The sequence below is a fragment of the Eucalyptus grandis genome, chromosome 2, assembly GCF_016545825.1.
Source record: "Eucalyptus grandis isolate ANBG69807.140 chromosome 2, ASM1654582v1, whole genome shotgun sequence".
Classification (NCBI taxonomy): domain Eukaryota; kingdom Viridiplantae; phylum Streptophyta; class Magnoliopsida; order Myrtales; family Myrtaceae; genus Eucalyptus; species Eucalyptus grandis.
This window is the reverse complement of record NC_052613.1, coordinates 18840249-18859931: the sequence shown is the minus strand read 5'-3', so window position 1 is coordinate 18859931 and position 19683 is coordinate 18840249. Positions and strand designations below refer to the sequence as shown.

General features: G+C 38.7%; 1 protein-coding gene across 1 annotated transcript; it reads right to left on the bottom strand.

Annotated features, from left to right (window-relative positions):
* Positions 1-14969: 14969 nt before the first annotated feature.
* LOC104425267 (iridoid oxidase) lies at positions 14970-19440 on the bottom strand. Its single transcript, XM_018868052.2, has 3 exons — positions 18914-19440; positions 17009-17412; positions 14970-15752 (listed from the first exon to the last, which is right to left on the bottom strand). Exons 1-3 carry the CDS (start codon positions 19416-19418, stop codon positions 15141-15143), a joined length of 1521 nt encoding a protein of 506 aa, XP_018723597.2. The 5' UTR covers positions 19419-19440; the 3' UTR covers positions 14970-15140.
* Positions 19441-19683: the final 243 nt, after the last annotated feature.

Here is a 19683-nt window from a genome sequence, read left to right as displayed (position 1 = left end):
ACAAGTTTCAAAATGAACTTTCAAGAAGGAATATGTTCAGGAACTAGTAAAGACTCCTCTCAGACTTTCACGGGACGAAGACATGGGAACATCTATCTTCTGGACATCAAATCGGAAAAATCCCAATGTCTAATTTCAATTCAACAAGAAGCTAATCTCTGGCATAGAAAATTTGGCCACATCAACATGAAGCAAATAGCCAAGATCTTTGCGAAGAAGCTTGTTCGTGGACTACCCAACCTGACATACCAAAAATCCGATCTATGCACACCATGCGTGTTGGGAAAACATGTTAGAAGTTCTTTTAAACCAATAAATCAAGTTTCCACTAATCATGTACTGCAGCTCCTACATATGGATCTTTTCAGACCAGCTAGGACTCAGAGCATTGGTGGAAAAAAATATTGCCTAGTAATAATGGATGATTATTCACGATTTACTTGGGTATATTTCTTGGCAAGTAAGTCTGAAGCTTTTTCTTATTTCATAAAGTTTGCTAAGAAAGTACATAATGAGAAATTGTATGTTATTTCAAGTATACGGACAGATCATGGATGTGAGTTTGAAAATCAAAATTTTGCTAAATTCTGTGATGAATCTGGTTTTTAGCATGCGTTCTCCTCTCCATACACTCCAGAACAGAATGTAGTTGTGGAAAGGAAGAATAGATCGTTGCAAGAAATGACTAGAACTCTTTTAATTGAAAGCAACATTTCTTCTCGTTTTTGGGTTGAAGCAGTTTCTACAACACGTTATATTATTAATAGAGTCATCTTAAGGCATATTCTGGAGAGTTGTTCAAAGGAAATAAGCTAATTGTTTCATATTTTCATGTGTTTGGATGCAAATGTTTTATATTGAAAAATGCAAATGATCGAATTGATAAGTTTGAAGAAAAATCAGATGAAGGTATCTTCCTTGGATATTCAACCACTAGCAAAGCTTATAGAATTTACAACAAAAAGACTCAATCGGTGGAGGAATCAATGAATGTCAAATTTCAAGACTTCATACAAATTCAATCGATTCAGATTCAACTTGAAGAATCTGAACCTGCTCCTGACTCTACAAAGTCTAAATCCCTAGAAGCAACTCAGACTTCAAAAGACCAACAACGAATGATCGTTGAAGAATCAAATGAAGAAAAAGATCAGTCTTTCAGACCAATCAGCAACTGGAAGCACAAGTCTAGTCATCCCAAAGAACTCATTATTGGCAACATTGATGCAGGGATTCATATGAGATCCAAAAGGCATGAGTCTGGTGCTGTGGCTCTTACTTCTGAAATAGAATCTAAGAGCATAGAAGAAGCTTGAACTGATGAAAGAAGAATTCAGGCAATTTACTATTAACGATGTATGGGAATTGACTCCTAAACCAAAAAGTAAATCTGTTATTGGAGCCAAATGGGTTTTCAGAAACAAGATGGACGAGAAAGGGAAAGTTATAAGGAACAAAGCAAGACTCGTAGCCAAATGATATACACAAGAAGAAGGGATAGACTATGATGAGATTTACACACCGGTAGCAATGTTATAAGCAATTAGATTATTACTTGCTTGTTATAAGAATTTCAGGTTATTCCAAATGGACGTCAAAAGTGCATTCTTAAATGGATTTATCCAAGAGGAAGTCTATGTGGAATAACCTCCCGGATTTGGAGACCCAAAGAAACCAGACTCTGTATTTAGACTGAAAAAGGCGCTATATGGTTTAAAACAAGCACCTTGAGCTTGATACGACAGGTTAAATAAGTTTTTAATCCAAAATGGCTTTGTTAAAGGTAAAGTAGACACTACTTTGTTTATTAAAAGAGAAAGTAAAAACTTTTTACTTGTTCAAATTTATGTTGATGATATTATTTTTGGATCACCTAACGAAAATCTGTGCAAGAAATTCTCTAAGTCTATGCAGGATGAATTCGAGATGAGCATGATGGGTGAACTATCCTTCTTTCTCGGACTTCAAGTAAAACAATTGAAGGAAGAGACTTTCATTCACCAAGAAAAGTATACTAAAGAATTTGTTAAAAAGTTCGGTTTGGAGAATTGCAAAAAGACTGATATACTAATGTCAAGTTCTTCGAAGTTGGACAAAGATGAAGGAGGAAAGAAAGTTGACCAGAAGCTATACAGGAGTATCATTGGTTCACTTCTTTATCTTACTGCCTCTAGACCTGACATTTTATTTAGTGTTTGCATTTGTGCCAGATTTCAATTAGATCCCAAAGAATCTCATCTAAGTGCTGCGAAACGCATCATCAAATACGTTGCAACAACCTCTAATTTGGGTTTCTGGTATCCTAAAGAAGGAGACTTACTCTCCTTGGATACTCAGACGCAGACCTAGCAGAATGCAGAGTTGATAGAAAGAGCACCTCGGGCACTTGTTAATTACTTGGTAATGAACAGTATCTTGTTCTTCGAGGAAGCAAAGCACTGTAGCTCTTTAAACAACATAAGCAGAGTATGTGGCTCTTGGAAGTTGTTGTTTTCAAATCTTGTGGATAAAACAACAACTAAGAGACTTTGAAATTGAAGATTCATGCACTAAGATCAAATGTGACAACACCAGCGCGATTAATCTCACCAAGAATCCAATTCTTCATTCAAGAGCAAAGCATATAGAGATTCGACATCATTTTATTAGATACCATGTTCAAAATAGAGAAGTATTGATTCAATTCATTGACTCAAAGAATCAGCTGGCGGACATTTTTACTAAGCCACTAGAGAAAGTCAATTTGAGTCTATTCGATCCAGACTTAATATCTTAAAGTCTGAAGAAGTTCAGACTTAGGGATAAAAGTCTAAAGATGCTCAGACTCAGAAGATCAAGATTCACAACTGTAAGTTATTTCTGTTTTAGAAATTTATCTCTTGGATAAAATCTCAAAAATGTACGTTCATCTATTAATTTGTACTTGATTGATGTTATCTTCCCAAGTTTTCGTAATTATAGCAATCATTCCTTTTCGAAAAAGAAGTTATCTTTTTGACAGTTATCTATTTTTCAAAAAGGCAGTTATTTTTGAAAAGGCATTTTCTATTTTTCCTTTTACGGCAATTTATATACCCCGTTTCGATCGCCTTATATACTGATTGTCTTCTTCACAAACCCTAGAAGCACAGAACATCACTTTCTCACTTTTACTCTCTAGTTTAATTCTAAAAGTTTTCATCTTTCTTGCGAATTGAGTTTGGAATCTCTCAAAGACTGTGAGAATGTCTTTCCAAAGAAAGTCTTCAAGGATCGCAAGCAAGGGATCACAGCATATGCGTGAGGTACCTACGCATTTTGACCTTACGGAGGAAGAATAATCTCCAAGACAGCAGCATAATCCACAACATTCTCAACTGCGTCATTCTCCTCGGGCTAGGCCATAGGATGTTCAACAACAAGTGGAGGAGGAAAGTATTGAGGATGCAGAACCCGTAAGAACTCAAAAGCCTACTTTTACCTTCAAACTCTACTTTACCTTGAAGGATGGAGGTACTCATTTGAACTTTATTGATGAATTTTTGAAAGAAAAATGGTATAGAAATGAAACCCACTTTTTGCGAACGATGGAACGTTTGGGAGTTGCTCCTGCGGGCTCAGCAGAAAGAGCCTTTGCGAATATCCCAGGCGATCCACATGTTGGAGGACTTAGTCAACCTAATGGAAAGAATGGGTGTTGCCGTGAATATTCGAAGCAAAAGGACAGATCTGTTTCGTTCTGAGGAACACAAGCAACTTTACTCTAAGTTGCTGAAGCAAGGGGTGATGAACCCAAGGAGTGTGGACTTTGATTTCCTTGATTCTCTGAACATGAAGTTGCGAGAGAAATTCACTTTACTTCAACTTGAACAATTTTGCTCTGAAACGACAGTGGCTCATCCAGAATTTATTTCATATTTCTATTCAAATCTGAGCTTTTCAAATCTGAGCTTTTCAGGACTATGTAGTTGATATGGACACTCTGGCTGATGTGATTGGAGTAGAAAGAGGGGATTTCCAATCAATTGGTGTGTCTATTGGTCGTGCAACTGTGGAGCTTGTTCGGGATGGAATGGTAGAAGGTCGAATTTTGTATTTGATGATGAATGCCTCAAATGTCTTGCTTCACAAGATTGTGATCAATTGTCTTAGACCCAAATTGACTTCGAAGACTGACGTCTCCAATTCAGAAGCAAAGCTGATGTATGCTATCAACGCTGGCAAAAATTTCTCTCTACCACACACTATCATGTTTCACATGTATAGATCGATGGTGAAGGACAAGGGCTAACTTCCTTATTCAGCACTTGATACTAAGTTATTCGGACATTTGAATATTTAGCCTCCCAAGATTTTGCGTGTTCAAACATATGATGGTTTCCAAAATGCGTCTGAAGGAGCTGAACAAGGCTTTGGAGCGATTTAAGGAGAAAACCCTTGTCAAAACTCACCAAGTCTCTATGGCTGCAAAACGGAAAGGGAAGGAGCCCATGACAACTTCATCCAAGAAAAGAAGAGCACTCATCTTGCAAGATGAAGAAGATGAGGAAAATGTTACCATTTCAGCTCTTGCCTTAAGGAACCTTCAGCATTTTGTTCCAGAGACAGAGGAGAGAGAGATTCAAGACAAAGAAGAGACAGAGTAGAGGAGTGAAGAAAGGGAATCGATGAGGAAAGAAGCAGAGAAAGAAAGAACTGCAGAAGAAGAGGAACGAAGAGAACAGGAGCATCATGTCACTGAAGATGAGACAGAGCATGAAGAGTACTTCTCTCCACTTGAAGGCACTGAAATAAGGGGGAGCTGCGAGAAAAGAGGTACTTCTTCAATTGCCTTTGCTAGTGATGATGTCAGTCATTCTTCTGTTGATCCAGAAGATGTGTATGCCTCTCAATTTCCTGAGGAAGGTCATGAGGTTTCATCTCCAAATCTGGGTGCTCATGCTGAAATGCCATCATTTGTTAATACTCCTCAAACTGATCATGCTGAAGCAAGCACTCAAACTAACAACTCGGCAGATTTTCGAAGAGTGCTTGATGTTCTTATGGAGATGCGAGGCCAGATTTATGCTCGGGGATGTGAAATTCAGAATTTGCAAAATGCTAGTCAAGCCTCTTCAGTTTTGTTGCACAATCAAGTTCAGGCCCTTAATCTTCAAGTTCAAGCAACTGCCAAGGGTCAAGAAGTAGAACAACTGAAGGAGGAATTGAAAAAGTTGGAAGAGACTGTCCAATCAATGGGAGATTTCCAGCTTATTCGCGATCCAAAACAATCATAATTTTATCCATTTCTCTTTTCATCTCTACCTTTTTAATGTTGACAAAAAGGGGAAGAAGCTGGGTGTAGATTTGACTTTTGTTTTATTCTTGTTTGATTTTACTTTTGTTTGGTTGTTTGGTTGTGACTAGTTTGGATTTGGATTGTTTGATCGTTTAATGCTCGCTTGCAATATTTTAAGCGTTGATGGTATTCATGGCAAAGATAGTTGTTTTTACAGGATTAACACATTTCCTGTGGATGCAGATTCGATACTATCCTTATCGTAATCCATTTATCTTTTATGAGATATCCTTATTTGCTTGAGTATTGTCTTGCATGTCAAAAATATCCAAATCTGCAGGAAAGTTTTGTCATCATAAAAAATGGGGAGATTGTTGTAGAAAACTTCTTTATTTGTTTTGAAGCTGACAAAACGTTTCCATTAGTTTAGTTTGAAAACTTGCGGACTCTTTCGACAAAGTCTCGAAGACCGCTGGACCGCCGAGACTCAAAATTTAAAGTCTGCCATCATTGACAGTTTCTAGACCGACGAAGAAGATTTATCCAGAATTGAGTATTTCTTTAAGGATTTGATTCGATCGGCTAAAGAAGATCTCACGGCTGGAGATAACATCTCAAGATCTATTATTCGTTTTGAATTTAATTCGAGTAATTTGGATCCGTTAATTGACAAAGTATAATTGGAAGGTTTTACTTATGGAAACCTAGATTCTGATTATATGGGCGAGTAGGATTGGTGGGTTATCATCACATTCCTTAAGTAACTCGAGATCTCCTTAATTGATTCTGTCCAACGGGTAGATTGGAAGAACTCATTTGGAAGGTGCCAACGGTTATGAAGGCATGGAAGAGTATATAAGGAAGATGCTCTGGTTATTTGAGAGTGTGCGCGATAGATAAATTCCAAAGTCTGAAGCTCCTTATTCTTTGTTGATTCAACTGTTGAGCGTAAACTTGTACTCAAAAGAGAGTTTATACATTTGTGAAGCCTTGAGGAAGTGTAGCAGAGTCTCTACACCGTGGAATCAATGACGTGATACTATAAAGAATCTTTTGATTCATAGTGAAATCCAGCCGGTGGGCTGCCAGTGCGAGAGAGTGGACGTAGGCTTGGATTAAGCTGAATCACTATAAACCTTATGTTCTTATTCTTTTCCCTAAACTCTTTTACTTTGTTCGTAACTCTATTTAATTGTTAGAGTCTAATTTCCTTTTCAAAGTCTACTGCTAAACAGACTCGGGTTAAAAGTAACATTTTATACTTTACTCTACAAAAATTTGTTTTCGCACCTATTCACTCCCTCTAGGTGCTCGTACTAGTATTTACAGATTCTACTATGCAATTAACAATAGATTACAACTTTGAGTGCAAACACTTAGTGGTAAATCACACTATCTTACTAAGTCACTCTTTTAGTATTTCTCTCACATTCACAAACGTTTAAGCTCACAAAAGACAAGTGTCTGATCGAAGTTCGCTCAGACTTTGAAATTATAAATTCTACGTTCCGTCTCTTTCTTGCACATCGGTCCTAGATCTCATTAAATACTCGTCAACTTCCAAACTATGTGATGAATAGTATTTAGAGGATCATCTTTCAATCTACTTATTTGACAGATCTGTATCTAGAAGATTTGGTAGCCGTTGAGTGACAAAAGTAGAATTCTAAGTTGATTCTTATTGCCCATACAAATAGAATCTTGATTTCCATAAGTAGAGCTTCTTCAGAATGAAACAACTTGACAGAACATAACACAAGCCCCAAACATATAATGGCTAGTGATTGACTCAATCATTTAGATTGAGTCAATCAAATCTATCTTGATATAGAATCCAAACTAGATTACTAGCCGTTATATGTTTGGGGCTTGTGTTATGTTCTGTCAAGTTGTTTTGTTCTGGACATGTTTCGTTCTGAACTGGTGTCTCATTTTGTATGTAAAGTTTGAGAGTGTTCTGTCGGAAGTAAAGTCTAAGTGTTTTTCATCTGAAGTAGAATTTGAGTGTTTTCGTCTGAAGTAGACTTTATAATCTGGATGTAAGTCTGAACATATTCTACTTCTGAACATATTTAGCCTTAAGGTTTGGAAACAGTCTGAATAAGTTCAGCTTCAACATAGAGTATATTTTCTGGTTCTTTCAAATATAGATTTCGACAATATCCTTTACGTGTTCTATCATTTGCATAGTCTATTACTCAACCATTAAACACATTAGTAGCCTTTGATTTATTTTGTCATATTCAAAACATCATAAGGGATTTTCCCTAACAATATCTTCATGCGATTCTGTGATATTCCATGCCATTCGAGAATGAATGTATAATCTAGAAGCACTAATATGAGCTTTCATTTTATGACTAAAACTTTTACTTTATTAATGTCCATATTTTTCATGTGTTTGAATATAAGTTATGAAGTAAATTGTAGTATTAAGTGGTGATCATTAAATGTTTAATTCACTACAATCGATTAATTGATAATATAGGTGGAACTTGGGTAGACCTTCGAACCGACCTTGGAACTTATGATAGGGTAAGTTCCAAGTTCTAGGATATGCAGGGTAAGTTTCATGATCCAAAAAATAAAGAATGTGTTCCAACGAGTAAGTTTCAAGTCTCAAGCGGAACATGTATGAAACTTGAAATCGCTCACCTTTAGCTGATAGGGTGTTGAGGTTGCAGGCACCTCGATGAGGGCTGCAACCCTTGCTGATCAAAGGTGAGGGCCCACATTGCATGTATTTATTTTTGAAAAGCTTTTAGATTAATTTTTAATCTAATTTAATTATAATTTGGGTTAAAATTGTCTTTGGACAAAAATGTCCCTTTTCAGTTAGAATATTCAGCGAGATGGTGAGTTTAGACCTTTATTTGAAACTCTTATGGCAATTTTAGGTTTTTTTTTTTTTTTGAAAAAAAGATCCACTTTAAATCATTACTGAGAAATTAATAGAATCTTGGACCCTTATTTGAAATTTTTCCAAGAAATTTGGGTTATGGGACTAAGGACAGACCTAGTTCCTCTAGAATTGGACTAGGATAGGCCAGGTTGGGCTAGTCCAAGGTCGGTCTAGGGTTGACCCTAGACTGATGCTCGACTTTACTATCATGTGTTAGAAAGTAAAGCAATCAAATAAAACCAACGGAAGTAATATCCGCAAGCATTACACAAAGGAAATCAAAGGAGTCATATTCAAGCCCCACGAAGTCGGATGATTTAGTGCAAAATACTTGTACATTACAAAGTAAGATTTTATTAAATTGGTAAATTTACAAGTGGGCGAAGAATTGCCAACTATTGAAGGAATTTAACGATGAAAAAATAAATAGTAAATTATTAACCTGTTTGGATGTTTGGCATTATAGCAAAATCTTACCTTGGTAACATACAAATAGATCAACAATTTGTATACAATTACCATCATGCACTTTAGATCACTAATGTTTGGCAAATTTTTTTAAATGAGCATCTAAAGTGGGGTTATTTTTTCAAAAGATGGCTAAGGTTGACATTATTTCAAATAAAGGTCTAAAGTTGCCAAATTAGTCTCAAATGAAGACCTAAGCTTGCTGGTTGGCCACATTTTTCGCTAGTTAGCAAGTACTTGATTTTTTTTTTTTTGGTGGTCGAAAGGGTACCATTCTAGTAGAGGAAATCACGCTGATTTTTTTCCTTTGGCCTAGGGGTGGCCAGTCAATCCGGCAAACATGCAGTTTTTCTCCTCTAAGTCCCCCTCCATGAGCATCTCACTTATGTACTTAAGAGTCGAATTGGAGTTTCACTATCTTCTTTAGATTCCACCGCTATGCTACTGGAAGCCAGTGATGCACTAGCAATCGTGTTATTGGGTTTAGCATTGTGTTTGAATCCATTAATAGGATTCCAATTTGGGTGGGGATCAAAGTCAATCCATGTCAACCTTCGACCCATTCAAGGAATCGGTATTGTTCATGGTCTGTGTTCAAGACTCTATTATGGATTGGCATCTATGGACCGAGTTCATCACAATCATCCATTTATTGGACTTTGGTGTAGAACTAACTTTAGGGCAATTTTTTTTCGACAAGTAAAGTTTTATCGTTGGCTTAAAAGGCAAGTGAGCTACTTGCTATATGCTTAAGTCATACAATTTAAATAAGACCCAAATGCTTACATAAAAACTTGTAATTGCCCAAATATATTTGGGGAAAATTATCAAAAAAATCATAATATATTGTACTTTTGCCAATTCAGTCATAAATATTTTAATTGTGTCAATTGAGTCCTAAAGTTTTTCAAGTTTCACTAATTGAGTCCATCTAGCTAATTTTGACTGAAAATTATCAGAGTGAATGATATCAGACTTTTTTTTTAAAAGTATTTTTTAAAAGTATTTTAAGTATTTTTGAATTTTTAATATTGAATATTTTTAATTTTCTTTTTAATTTTTTTTTCCGTTTTCCTCCTATGCCAAGCCTTGGTGATGGTCGGTGATCGGCCACAGGTTATGACTGACAAGGGTTGCCTTTGCTAGCCTTAGGCGAAGTCACCCTTGTTGAGTAAGGTTTGTCCAAACTAGATTTGACAGGGTTGAGCTTTGCCTGAAGCTGGCTAGGTTGGCCCTTGCTAGCCTTTAGGGATGGTTGGCCTTGCCATCTTTGGGCAAGCCTCGCCTGAGACCAGCCCTTGTGAAGGTTGATGAGGTTATAGCTTGCCCTCGCTAGATTGGGCAAAGTTGAGCCTCGCGTGAAGCTATGACTTGCTGAATTTGGCAAGGCGGCAAGATCCTCCCTTACTAGATCTTAGTGAGGGTGACCATCATTGGTTGTAGCCTATGGTTGGTCGGTAGTCATTCCCAAGGCTCGACAACCATCGAGAAAGAAAAGAAAAGAAAAAGTATTTAAAAAAAATTAAAATATTCCATGTTTGCGCTAGCTACACCATGTAGGATGCTTGACATTCATGTTAGTGATTTTTGACCAAAATTGATCATATGAGCTCAATTGGCAAAACATGAAAACGCTTAGGACTAACTTGTATAATAAAAAGGTTTATAACTAAGGGTGTGTTTGTTTCAAAGTATTTTACTAGAAAGTGTTTTCCGGATTTTCAGCTGTTTGGTTCTCTAAAAAAGATTTGGTCAACGGAAAATACTTTCTAGTCAACACAAATATTATGTATTATTTTAGGAAAACGAATTCCTTTGCCTTAGAAGGTGAAAACACTTTCCCTTTTCATCTTTTTCTCTCTTACCTTTCACTTTTCCTCTCTAGATTTTTCTGAGGTACGGACTCCGCCGATCAGCTCGCTGAAGTGAAAGTGAGAGCGTGGAGATGTCGGTGGCAAGCACGGTTGCACTCCAGTGAGACAAGGAGCTGAAGCTCTTTGATGACACGAGGCTCGGTGTCAAGGGCCTCGCCGACTCCAGCGTCTTGTGGATCCTGTCATTCTTCGTCCATGCCCCCGGGAGGCCACGGCTGATGCTGTCGACCTCACGATCCCCACCGTTGACCTTAGGGGTGGCGGCGACAGGGATCTCTGGTGGAGGGTCGTGGAGGAAGTCTAGAGTGCGTGCGAGGGCTGGGAGTTGTTCCAGGCGGTGAACCACGGGATTTTGGAGGGCGTGCTTGAGGAGATGATTAGAGAGGTGTCACGCCCTGAACTTCGAGTGCGCGCACATCCCTCGGTGGTTGATGAAATTGCGACGTCTTAGGACACGTCGCCGACCCATTCATTTTATTGCACATGCGGAAGCGAAATAAAAATCCCCGACAGCAAACAACATGGGATTGAAAAGCAAGATAACAATTTCACAAACAAACACACTTTCATAAACATGTTAGGTTTATATACAAAGCTAGTCTATCTACAAAAGATCGACTCGAAAAAAGAAGTTGTCCTACGACTTACTAATCAGACACATTTGCCAATCGTTAGAACTCCAACTTTGCAGGCTTTGGGGGCTTCGGGTCCTCCACAACCCCATTAAGAGGGTTAGCTGCACCCTTGCTTGGAGCTACGTCAACCACAACGATGGGGACTTCAAAACCCCGAATGAGACCTTCCCTATACCCATTGAGCCCATGGCGATACCACGCCTTGAATTGATGAGGTATCCTTTGAGGTAGCCCTCATCGACCTAGACAGTGGTCACCACGAGTTCAAGACCCAGTGACTCCCGGGGACCGGGACATCTATGCTCCACTCAGTTACTCCCTAAGGCCGACCAAAACGTTTTGGAGGGACCGCCATCTAAGAACCTGAAAAGGTTAAGTCTACGACGGGGTGAGATAATGTCTTAGCAAGTTCACCCCCTAAACCCCTATTAGGAAGGAAATATGCCTAGAGGCAGTCTATACACACGTATGTGCAGTAATAACACTCGATCATTTGAAACGTCTCAATTCACATCTCAATCAATTAATCAATTAATTAACCAATCAATCGATTACATGGGTCCTGGTTATAAGGCCAAATCGTTATGACGTGTCCTATATCATGCCATACAATTTTGTCTCATAATCCGGCGCGTCAATTTTAATCAATCACACGTTCCAATTGATTACTGTTCGCACAGACACGATCTATCGACGCACATTGGTCTTCTAGCGTAGCCAGGCTTCGTTTACCCCCTTGAGCACGGCAACATCCACCGACACACATCGGAACGGCATTTTTGAAGGAGCATCGGTCCAGAATCTACTGCAACCGACATCCGTTATCCATGGGCATCCCATATAGGGGCAACCTCCTACCAACGCACATCAGGGATGGGTTCATTTAACCATCACACAATTAATCAATCCCGGCTAAGGACATTGTGCTTTGTACTCAAATGCCTTAATTAAAATAATGAACTTGGTCTATTTTTTTCATATTAAAAATACCTCGTAAAATAATCATGTGTAGGTACATGGTCAATTTGGGCAAAAAATGCAATATCTTCTTTTTTAAAAATTTCACTATTTAATATAGTACCTAAAAACATTTTTAGCGTTAAAAACCGATACTCGGTATTTTCTAATTAAATACCAAATTTTCACCATTTTGAAATAAATACTCAAAATTCACAATTACCACTCAAATGGACAATTTAAAAATCAATTGCGTAAATTAAGCGCACCACTCCAATCGGCACGAAATTCTAGTCATTGGCTATCCCGGTAAAATTTTTAGAAAAGATTAAATAATTAAATAAATAGAAAAATTAATTAATAAATACAAATTAAATAGATAAATACCAACTTAGGCCTAATAATGCTAATCTAACCGCCTAAACGGGCCTAGAAAAATAATGCACCATGCTTAATAAATAATATAATCTAATTAATCATCTAATTATCCTAATTAAGCAATTAAATCACTAATCTATCTAAACCAACCATCTAAGCCATACTTAGCCTAAACTAATCAACCCTTAAGTATAATTAACTTCCTAAGCATAGTTTAGCAAGTAAACTCATCGGTTTTGTGGGCCGATGAGTTCATGGCGACAGTGACGCCAAGGTGGGCGAGAACCAAGTCTGCAGCGACATCAATGGAGGTCGGAAGGGCTCGGAAAATGGCCCAATTGCTCATGCTAGAGTTGGGCCTTCGGTTTTGTCCAAGGGCTGGACCGAAGGGCTTCACTGCTGAAATTGGCTGGAATGGCGAGGAGGCAGACCAAAAGGCTTAGATGGGTGGCGAAAGGGCTTGACGGAGACGGTAGGCGGCTGGATTAGCTCCGACGATCGACAAGCAGGGCGCAGGTGACAAGCGCGGGTAGCAGGAATGCACGGATAGGCGCGCGAGTGGGATGGTAGGTGCGGGAGCTCGGGCGGTGCTGGACGGTGCTCGGATAGCCAAGAGGGGCGATCGACGGTGTGAGGGGCTAGCTAGCTAGTTCTTTGGTTTTCTTGAGCTCAAAACACAACACTAATGGAGAAAGCAAGGCCAAAGAAGAAAAAAAGAAGGGCGTAGCTTGAAGGGGGCTACCAAATGGCCACAAAATTTTCACAAATATCCCATTAACTTATTGCTTGGCCCCCACTTGATCAACCCTATCCATATCAGCAATTTCTACACCAAAGCTTCTCATAGAAGCCATCCAAAGGGTTCAAGAGTCGCTGCCCCCCTGGCTACGAATTTGGACATTTGCCTCTTCAATTTCACTTCAATTTCTCTTCAATTAGACTCAAATTGGTGCCCATAAATTCAGCCAAGGTGTCCACATTACATTTCACATTTTTCCTTACCAATTAATCAAACTTGAATGCTAAAAGTGCAATAAAAAACGGCCCTCTAATTTTCCTGGTCCAAAATGACCCAATTTCGATTTTTCGTCGAAATTCCCGATTACCCGAAAAATCTTAGGAGGATGAATTGACGTTCCTAAAATAAATCGTGATATGACAGAACTTTCAATTTCTGAAATCGGGTTAAAATTCGGGGTTAATTTCAACCATGTGCGATTTTAGCATAATCTAATATACCGGGTAGTTTTTAGGAATTTTTGGTGCATTTGACCCGATATTGATTATTTTCGAGCCACATTGTATACATTCGACACATTGGCGACTCTTGGTTGTCGTGAAAATCTCGAGGTTTAAAATACGGACACAGGGTACGGAAATGACAGAAAAATCGATTTAGTGCCGTTCGACAGAAATTTTGAAATCAAGTGGAATCACCCACACACTAATTACATACCTCTATCGAATCGACCTATCTCTAGTCTCTGATCGATTTTGACAATGCCATATCGACTCTTGCAGATTAGCATGGTTGAGTAGTCGATTTCTGGTCGAATTATCCCGTGAGTGATCAGCTCAGGGAAAAGAATTATAGCCGCATCGTTGAAAAGCTCAACTCATTCAATCGAAAATAGAATCAGAAAATCAGGATGTCATAAGGAGTGCGGAGGTTCCACGAGAGTGAGGGAAGGAGGGAGTGGTACTCGTGCGAGAAGGGGAGGAAGGTGCTCTACTTCTCGAATTTCAATCTATTCAAGGTGGCGGCGGCAGATTGGAGGGACATGCTGGTCTACGAGATGGCTCCAAGCCCGCCGGAGCCGCATGAATTGCTGGAATCGTGCAGGTATGTCCGTCGAAAACGGTTTACTTGACTCAATCTCGGGCTTTTAGATTGCTCTCGAATAACTCACCAGCCGAATCGAGTAATCAAAGATTGTATGGATACATGTATAGATGCTGCAAATAGCTACATGATATAGTACTTAGTCTTGCAATTTGAAGATTTTGAGGTCGATTTCGAGCTTTGTGAAGTCGACCATGCTCGAACTCGAGAAATCAAGCTCGAGGCCAGGATATCGGCATGCCCAATCGTTAGGTCAAATGTCATTCAATCATTTTTCTGGTCAACACAAATATTATGTATTATTTTAGAAAATCCGTTTATAAAGTAACATGGACTCAATAAATTAATTTGGAAGTAAGAGGCATATTATTGTCAATTATTAGGTCAAATGTCATTCAATCATTTTTCAAATGCGATTAAAACACCAGAAAATACTTTCAATCACGTATCACCAAATAAAGAAAAACTGACCAATTTATTGGAAAATGGTTTCCCGGAAAACATTTTCCAAAAACGTTACTTTTTTCGTGAGACAAACACATCCTAAATTGGTAAAAGTATAATAGGTTTAAGAACTTTTTGGTAATTTTCCTAAGGTATTTGTGGAGTAAAAACACCATTCTTAAGAAGTCTTCCTTGGGTAAGTTCATTAATCCTCGACACAATAACATCAGCGCCAACAACCTTAGGGTAATAATATGTTGAAATTATGTTCATGAAACTTAACATCTTCTGCTTGTTTTGGATACATGACATCACGTCTTGTCATTTCCTTATTAACCAGTAAGGAATATAACTAGTTACCCCGAATGATATTCTAAAGACCTCACGCACTACGTTTTTTAGGTATCACTTTTAAGGGATGGAGCTTCCTTACTGTTATTCCCACCCGCTCTCTCATGTCGAGGGTCTCTGGAGTCAAACCATCACCGAGTTCCCAATCGAAATGATACAGCAACTTCGCAAGACCGAGATGAAGCACCCTATCTGCCAACGAAAGTCCGACGCACATTCTTCTGCCTGATCCGAATGGAATTAGCTCAAAGTTTTGACCTTTGTAGTCAATTTTAGATCCTAGAAACCTCTCTGGTTTGAATGCTAATGGGTCCTCCCAAGCATCTGGGTCTCTTCCAATGCCCCATGCATTCACGAAAACCTGGGTATCTTTGGGTATATCAAAGCCCATGAAATTGGTTTCTTTTATAGCATTTCGTGGGACAAGCAAAGGTAATGGTGGATGCAATCTTAGGGTTTCCTTCACCACAGCTTGCAAAAACGGCATTTTTTCCGTGTCACTTTCTTCGAGTTTGCTGTTCAACCCCACAATCTGGTTAATCTCATCTTTGGCCTTTTTCATTGACACGGGTTGGCGGAGTAGCTCCGCCATCGCCCACTCGATGGTGCTGCTTGTGGTATCTGATCCAGCGAAAAACATTTCCTGCACCATCAATTAGACCCATTTAGTACAAGATCATGTCTTGCTAGGGTAACCACCAGCGTTGATTCTTTTGCTATAATTAAGATATTCAGTTTCGCTCGAAAATCACTCCCTCAAATCGTGGGCTTAACAGTAAAAATTATCATGCTTCACCTGATACAATCCTTATCAAACATAGCAGCTCCTATGCTTCGAATCGACAGACAATTGCGCATAAAGAAAAGGAACAAGAATTTGATGATTGGATCCTAAAATTGACGAAATGAATCCACTAATGACAACAGGAATATTTATAAAAGGGCAAGAGCAGGTGTTTGATTGGAAAAAATAAAGTAAACAACTGGAATGGCAAGAATTAAGTTGCTGAGAAATAACTGAAAATGAATGGCAAGAAAGTGAAGTGTGTTCTTTTATGTTTGTGCGTCTTTTTCCCTTAAGATGTGCTCTTTTTGTAGTCTCGCCTACAACGATTGCTTCACTGCAACCGCCGGTCAACAACCTTAAAAATTGTTCCGTCCTAGAAGTTTGACTACAATAATTGTTCGCGCTAGTTTTATCCTCGCAGTCGGTTTGATTCGACCAAATTTTGTGAGCCAATGTCAGTACTTCTCGACTCGACCGACATTAACTTGACTTTCATTTATAAGTCCATGGACAAAAACTGTTCATGCCTTGTCAACTTAATTTTATTGGCTTCTTATAACCAATGCTGGTGTTTGATTATCGATTATATTTATAGTCAATATTAAATCACACATCTAATCAACATACTATTCACTCATTCATTGAGGATCCCAACATGTTCTATTAATCACCAAATTGACATCGACTTAATTTAATAAATAATTCAATGTGTCTTTCTAGCACTAGATTTTCTTTTTATAAAAAATAACCATAAATCAATCTTGTGTTTTCGTAGAACATTCTTAGCTAGTTATTACAAAATGAGACAGATTGGCTAAATCAGGAAAGAATGGAAACATCTTTATAATAGTAGTAGCTTTTTGTTATGCAACGTTCTCTACAAACTTAAAGTGTAAAATGTTTTCATAGATAGTTGATTGGAAAAGGCTAGTTATTATAAAATCTAGTGCTAGAATGTTCTACGAAAACATGCATTTGTAGAGAATGACGCGTAATATGACCTGCTTGTTAATTGTCAATTAAGTTTACCACCCCACTTTACAAACTGAACTGGACCTAATATCCTTAAGATGTTAATCATTTCTTTTTGCCAAGAGTGGAAGAGAGGATACCAGAATTATTATGATGACGTTCTGGGAAGAGATTTTGCGAGGGCCTTCTTTTCCATCGCCCTCATAATCCAATACCGCATCCAAGAAGTCATTTGTCGTTCTCATCTCTCCCCTTAGCTTTCGCTCCTCCAACCTCTCTTTTACAAAACCTTCAGCAATGTTCATGGCTCGACCCATGTCCTTCGCCATGCTTGCCTTGATCCCCTGCGGGTCCAACCATTTCAACCACGGCAGGAAGTCGGCTACGTTGGGCTTGCCAGCCCATTCCATGAACCGGTTCATGGCATCGAAGAACTCGGGCCCGTCCTTTGATTTTGGGTCCCACAGATCCCGCGAGAGCACCATATTACCCACCACATTAAATCCCATGAGAAGGAGGAAGTGGGATAAGTCGATTCCTTGCTCTTCATAGAAATTAGAAATTTTAAACGATTAATTATAATTAGAGAATGTATAGCAGAACGTAATGAATGAGACATGAAAAATAAAATAAAATTATTGCACCAAGTTTTGCAACTAGTTTAAGGAGGGATGGAGGAATCAACCTCCAAGCTGCAATGTTCAAGAGAAAAGTTGGATTTTTCAAGCTCAAGTCGAACTTAATAAAGTTCTTGATAAGCTTGTTTTCAGATTTTTTCACTAATAAAACTAAATTAGCATCTGAACTCTTAAAAACTCCAACTTGGGTTCTACAAATAAATTAAAGTGGAAAGTTTACTTCTGCGTTCTCTTGCATAATAATGGGGATATACTTTATCAATGCATCAGAAGATATATAAAACCCAACTGCTTGATCATGCTCGAGTTTGACCCAATTCAATGGTAAAGCAACTCGAGCTTGGCATAATTCAACAGTAGAGCCACTCTAGTTCGACTCAAACTCGAGAAGAATGAAAGCAAGTTTGACTAAATAGCACTTTAAACACCAGTAGCTCTTGGACAACTTGAATTATTTATTATTGAATTTTTCAATTACAGTAACAAAACAAAGGGATACAAGTAACAGCAGTCCTTAAACTATTACAAAAAGTTTTAATTAGGTTCCTAAATTTGTTGTGCAATTAGATCCTCGAGCTGTATAACTTCTTCTTTGATTTAGTCCTTCCATTAAAGAAGTAAATATAAATATTGACATGACGGTTACGTCCTTATTGAAAGCCAACATGGTGTCTTTAGTGACTTCTTAAAAAACCTAAAAATAGAATGACATAGAAAAATTGAATAACTAGGGGTGGAAGTGAGTTGTCGCCCGGGGTCATGCAATAAATTGAGGCAATGCTTGGGTTGGTGAATGTTTACTTGGATTTATATTTCTTTATTTTTATAATCTTTCTTACCCATCTTAGCACTAAGTAAAAAAGAATTCATGTCTCCTAATTAGTTAGTCTAGTCAGTGCTAACATATGGTGGGGATGCAATATTCATCGTAACCAATGCATTCGCATATTTAAGAGGAGGGCCAACTCAAATTAAAAGATGTATAATTTAAGAACTCAATAGTAGAAAAAGAAAAAATAAAGAAGATTCTGGAACTTAATTGTACATTTTGAAAAAAAAAGAAAGGACTGCCAGTTCCTTTATCCGTAAAAAGCAGGCCCAATGTTTTCTTAGGTAGATCTAGTTGCAGGTTACATTCTTTACTGAAATATGATTCTTTTGACAGCGTGGATCGTTAACTCCTAATGGTGTAGAAGTCCCAACATATCTTAACCGTTGATTTTACGTATATTAATAATTGAGAAGAACTTGTGACACTAGTGGGAATATTGTGTAGGGTAAAGGCCTTTCTCTCTCTCTGTTGCTTTTTTTTTTTTTCCTTTGAAGAAGAAAACTATTATTTCGGTCATTCAAGGTTACACATGCAACGCAAACGTCCAAAGTAACACGAAGCACGTAAGAAATAACCTGTCGTTACTTGTTTAACCGCCATTTCTTCCTCTAAATACGCGACCATATTGTCGACGCACTTCTGCCTGAGATGGGCTGTCTCGTTGACGCGCTTGGTCACGAGGAGCTCAACAGAGCAGAGACGCCTGAGAACGCGCCAGTAGCCACCGTAACGACCCACAGCGAGCGAACCTTGGTCATAATTGAGAGCTGTCATTGCATGGGGACACTTGCGGTCTGCGAACGCGAAGTCATGGCCCTTGAAGAACTCTGCGGCGGCCTGAGCTGATTGGATCACCATGGTGTTCACGGAGCCGAGCTTCAACCACGTCACAGGCCCGTGCTTGGCTCGGAAGTGGTGGAGGTTCTGGTGCGGTGTGGTCCCGAGGTCGAGGATATTGCCGATCACGGGCCATGCGGGGGGCTGAGGGGGAAGCTTGGTGCGCTTCCGGTTGAGAAGGAAAATTAGAAGTGCCGGGAGGAGGAGGCCGAGCCAAAAGAGCCAAGAAGGGCAGTACTCCATTGGCTAAGCTTTGAGCTATTGCTCACCTTGCACTTATGTGATTATTGCGTCGAAAACATGATATTAATATACACTCTTATCCTGTTCACAAGAAAGCAACCCAAAACAATAAAGAAAAAGCAGGAGATGCTATTATTTGCCGTCCACAATATAAAAAGGAGAAAACATTAATATATCTTTTGGCTATGAATAGGAGTAAACATGCTGGTCGCGTAGAGTCTGGTGATCCATCCATTTCATCGTATTAGGTTAAATTTGATTCTTA

What these genes read in the sequence shown, in the direction of transcription:
- LOC104425267 (XM_018868052.2), bottom strand. Translation starts at nt 19,418, where the DNA reads ATGGAGTACTGCCCTTCTTGGCTCTTTTGGCTCGGCCTCCTCCTCCCG. An exon ending in GGTTAAACAAGTAACGACAG is followed by an intron (nt 17,413 to 18,913) that starts GTTATTTCTTAC and finishes ATTTCTATGAAG; the next exon opens with AGCAAGGAATCGACTTATCC. An exon ending in ACGTCATCATAATAATTCTG is followed by an intron (nt 15,753 to 17,008) that starts GTATCCTCTCTT and finishes TTGATGGTGCAG; the next exon opens with GAAATGTTTTTCGCTGGATC.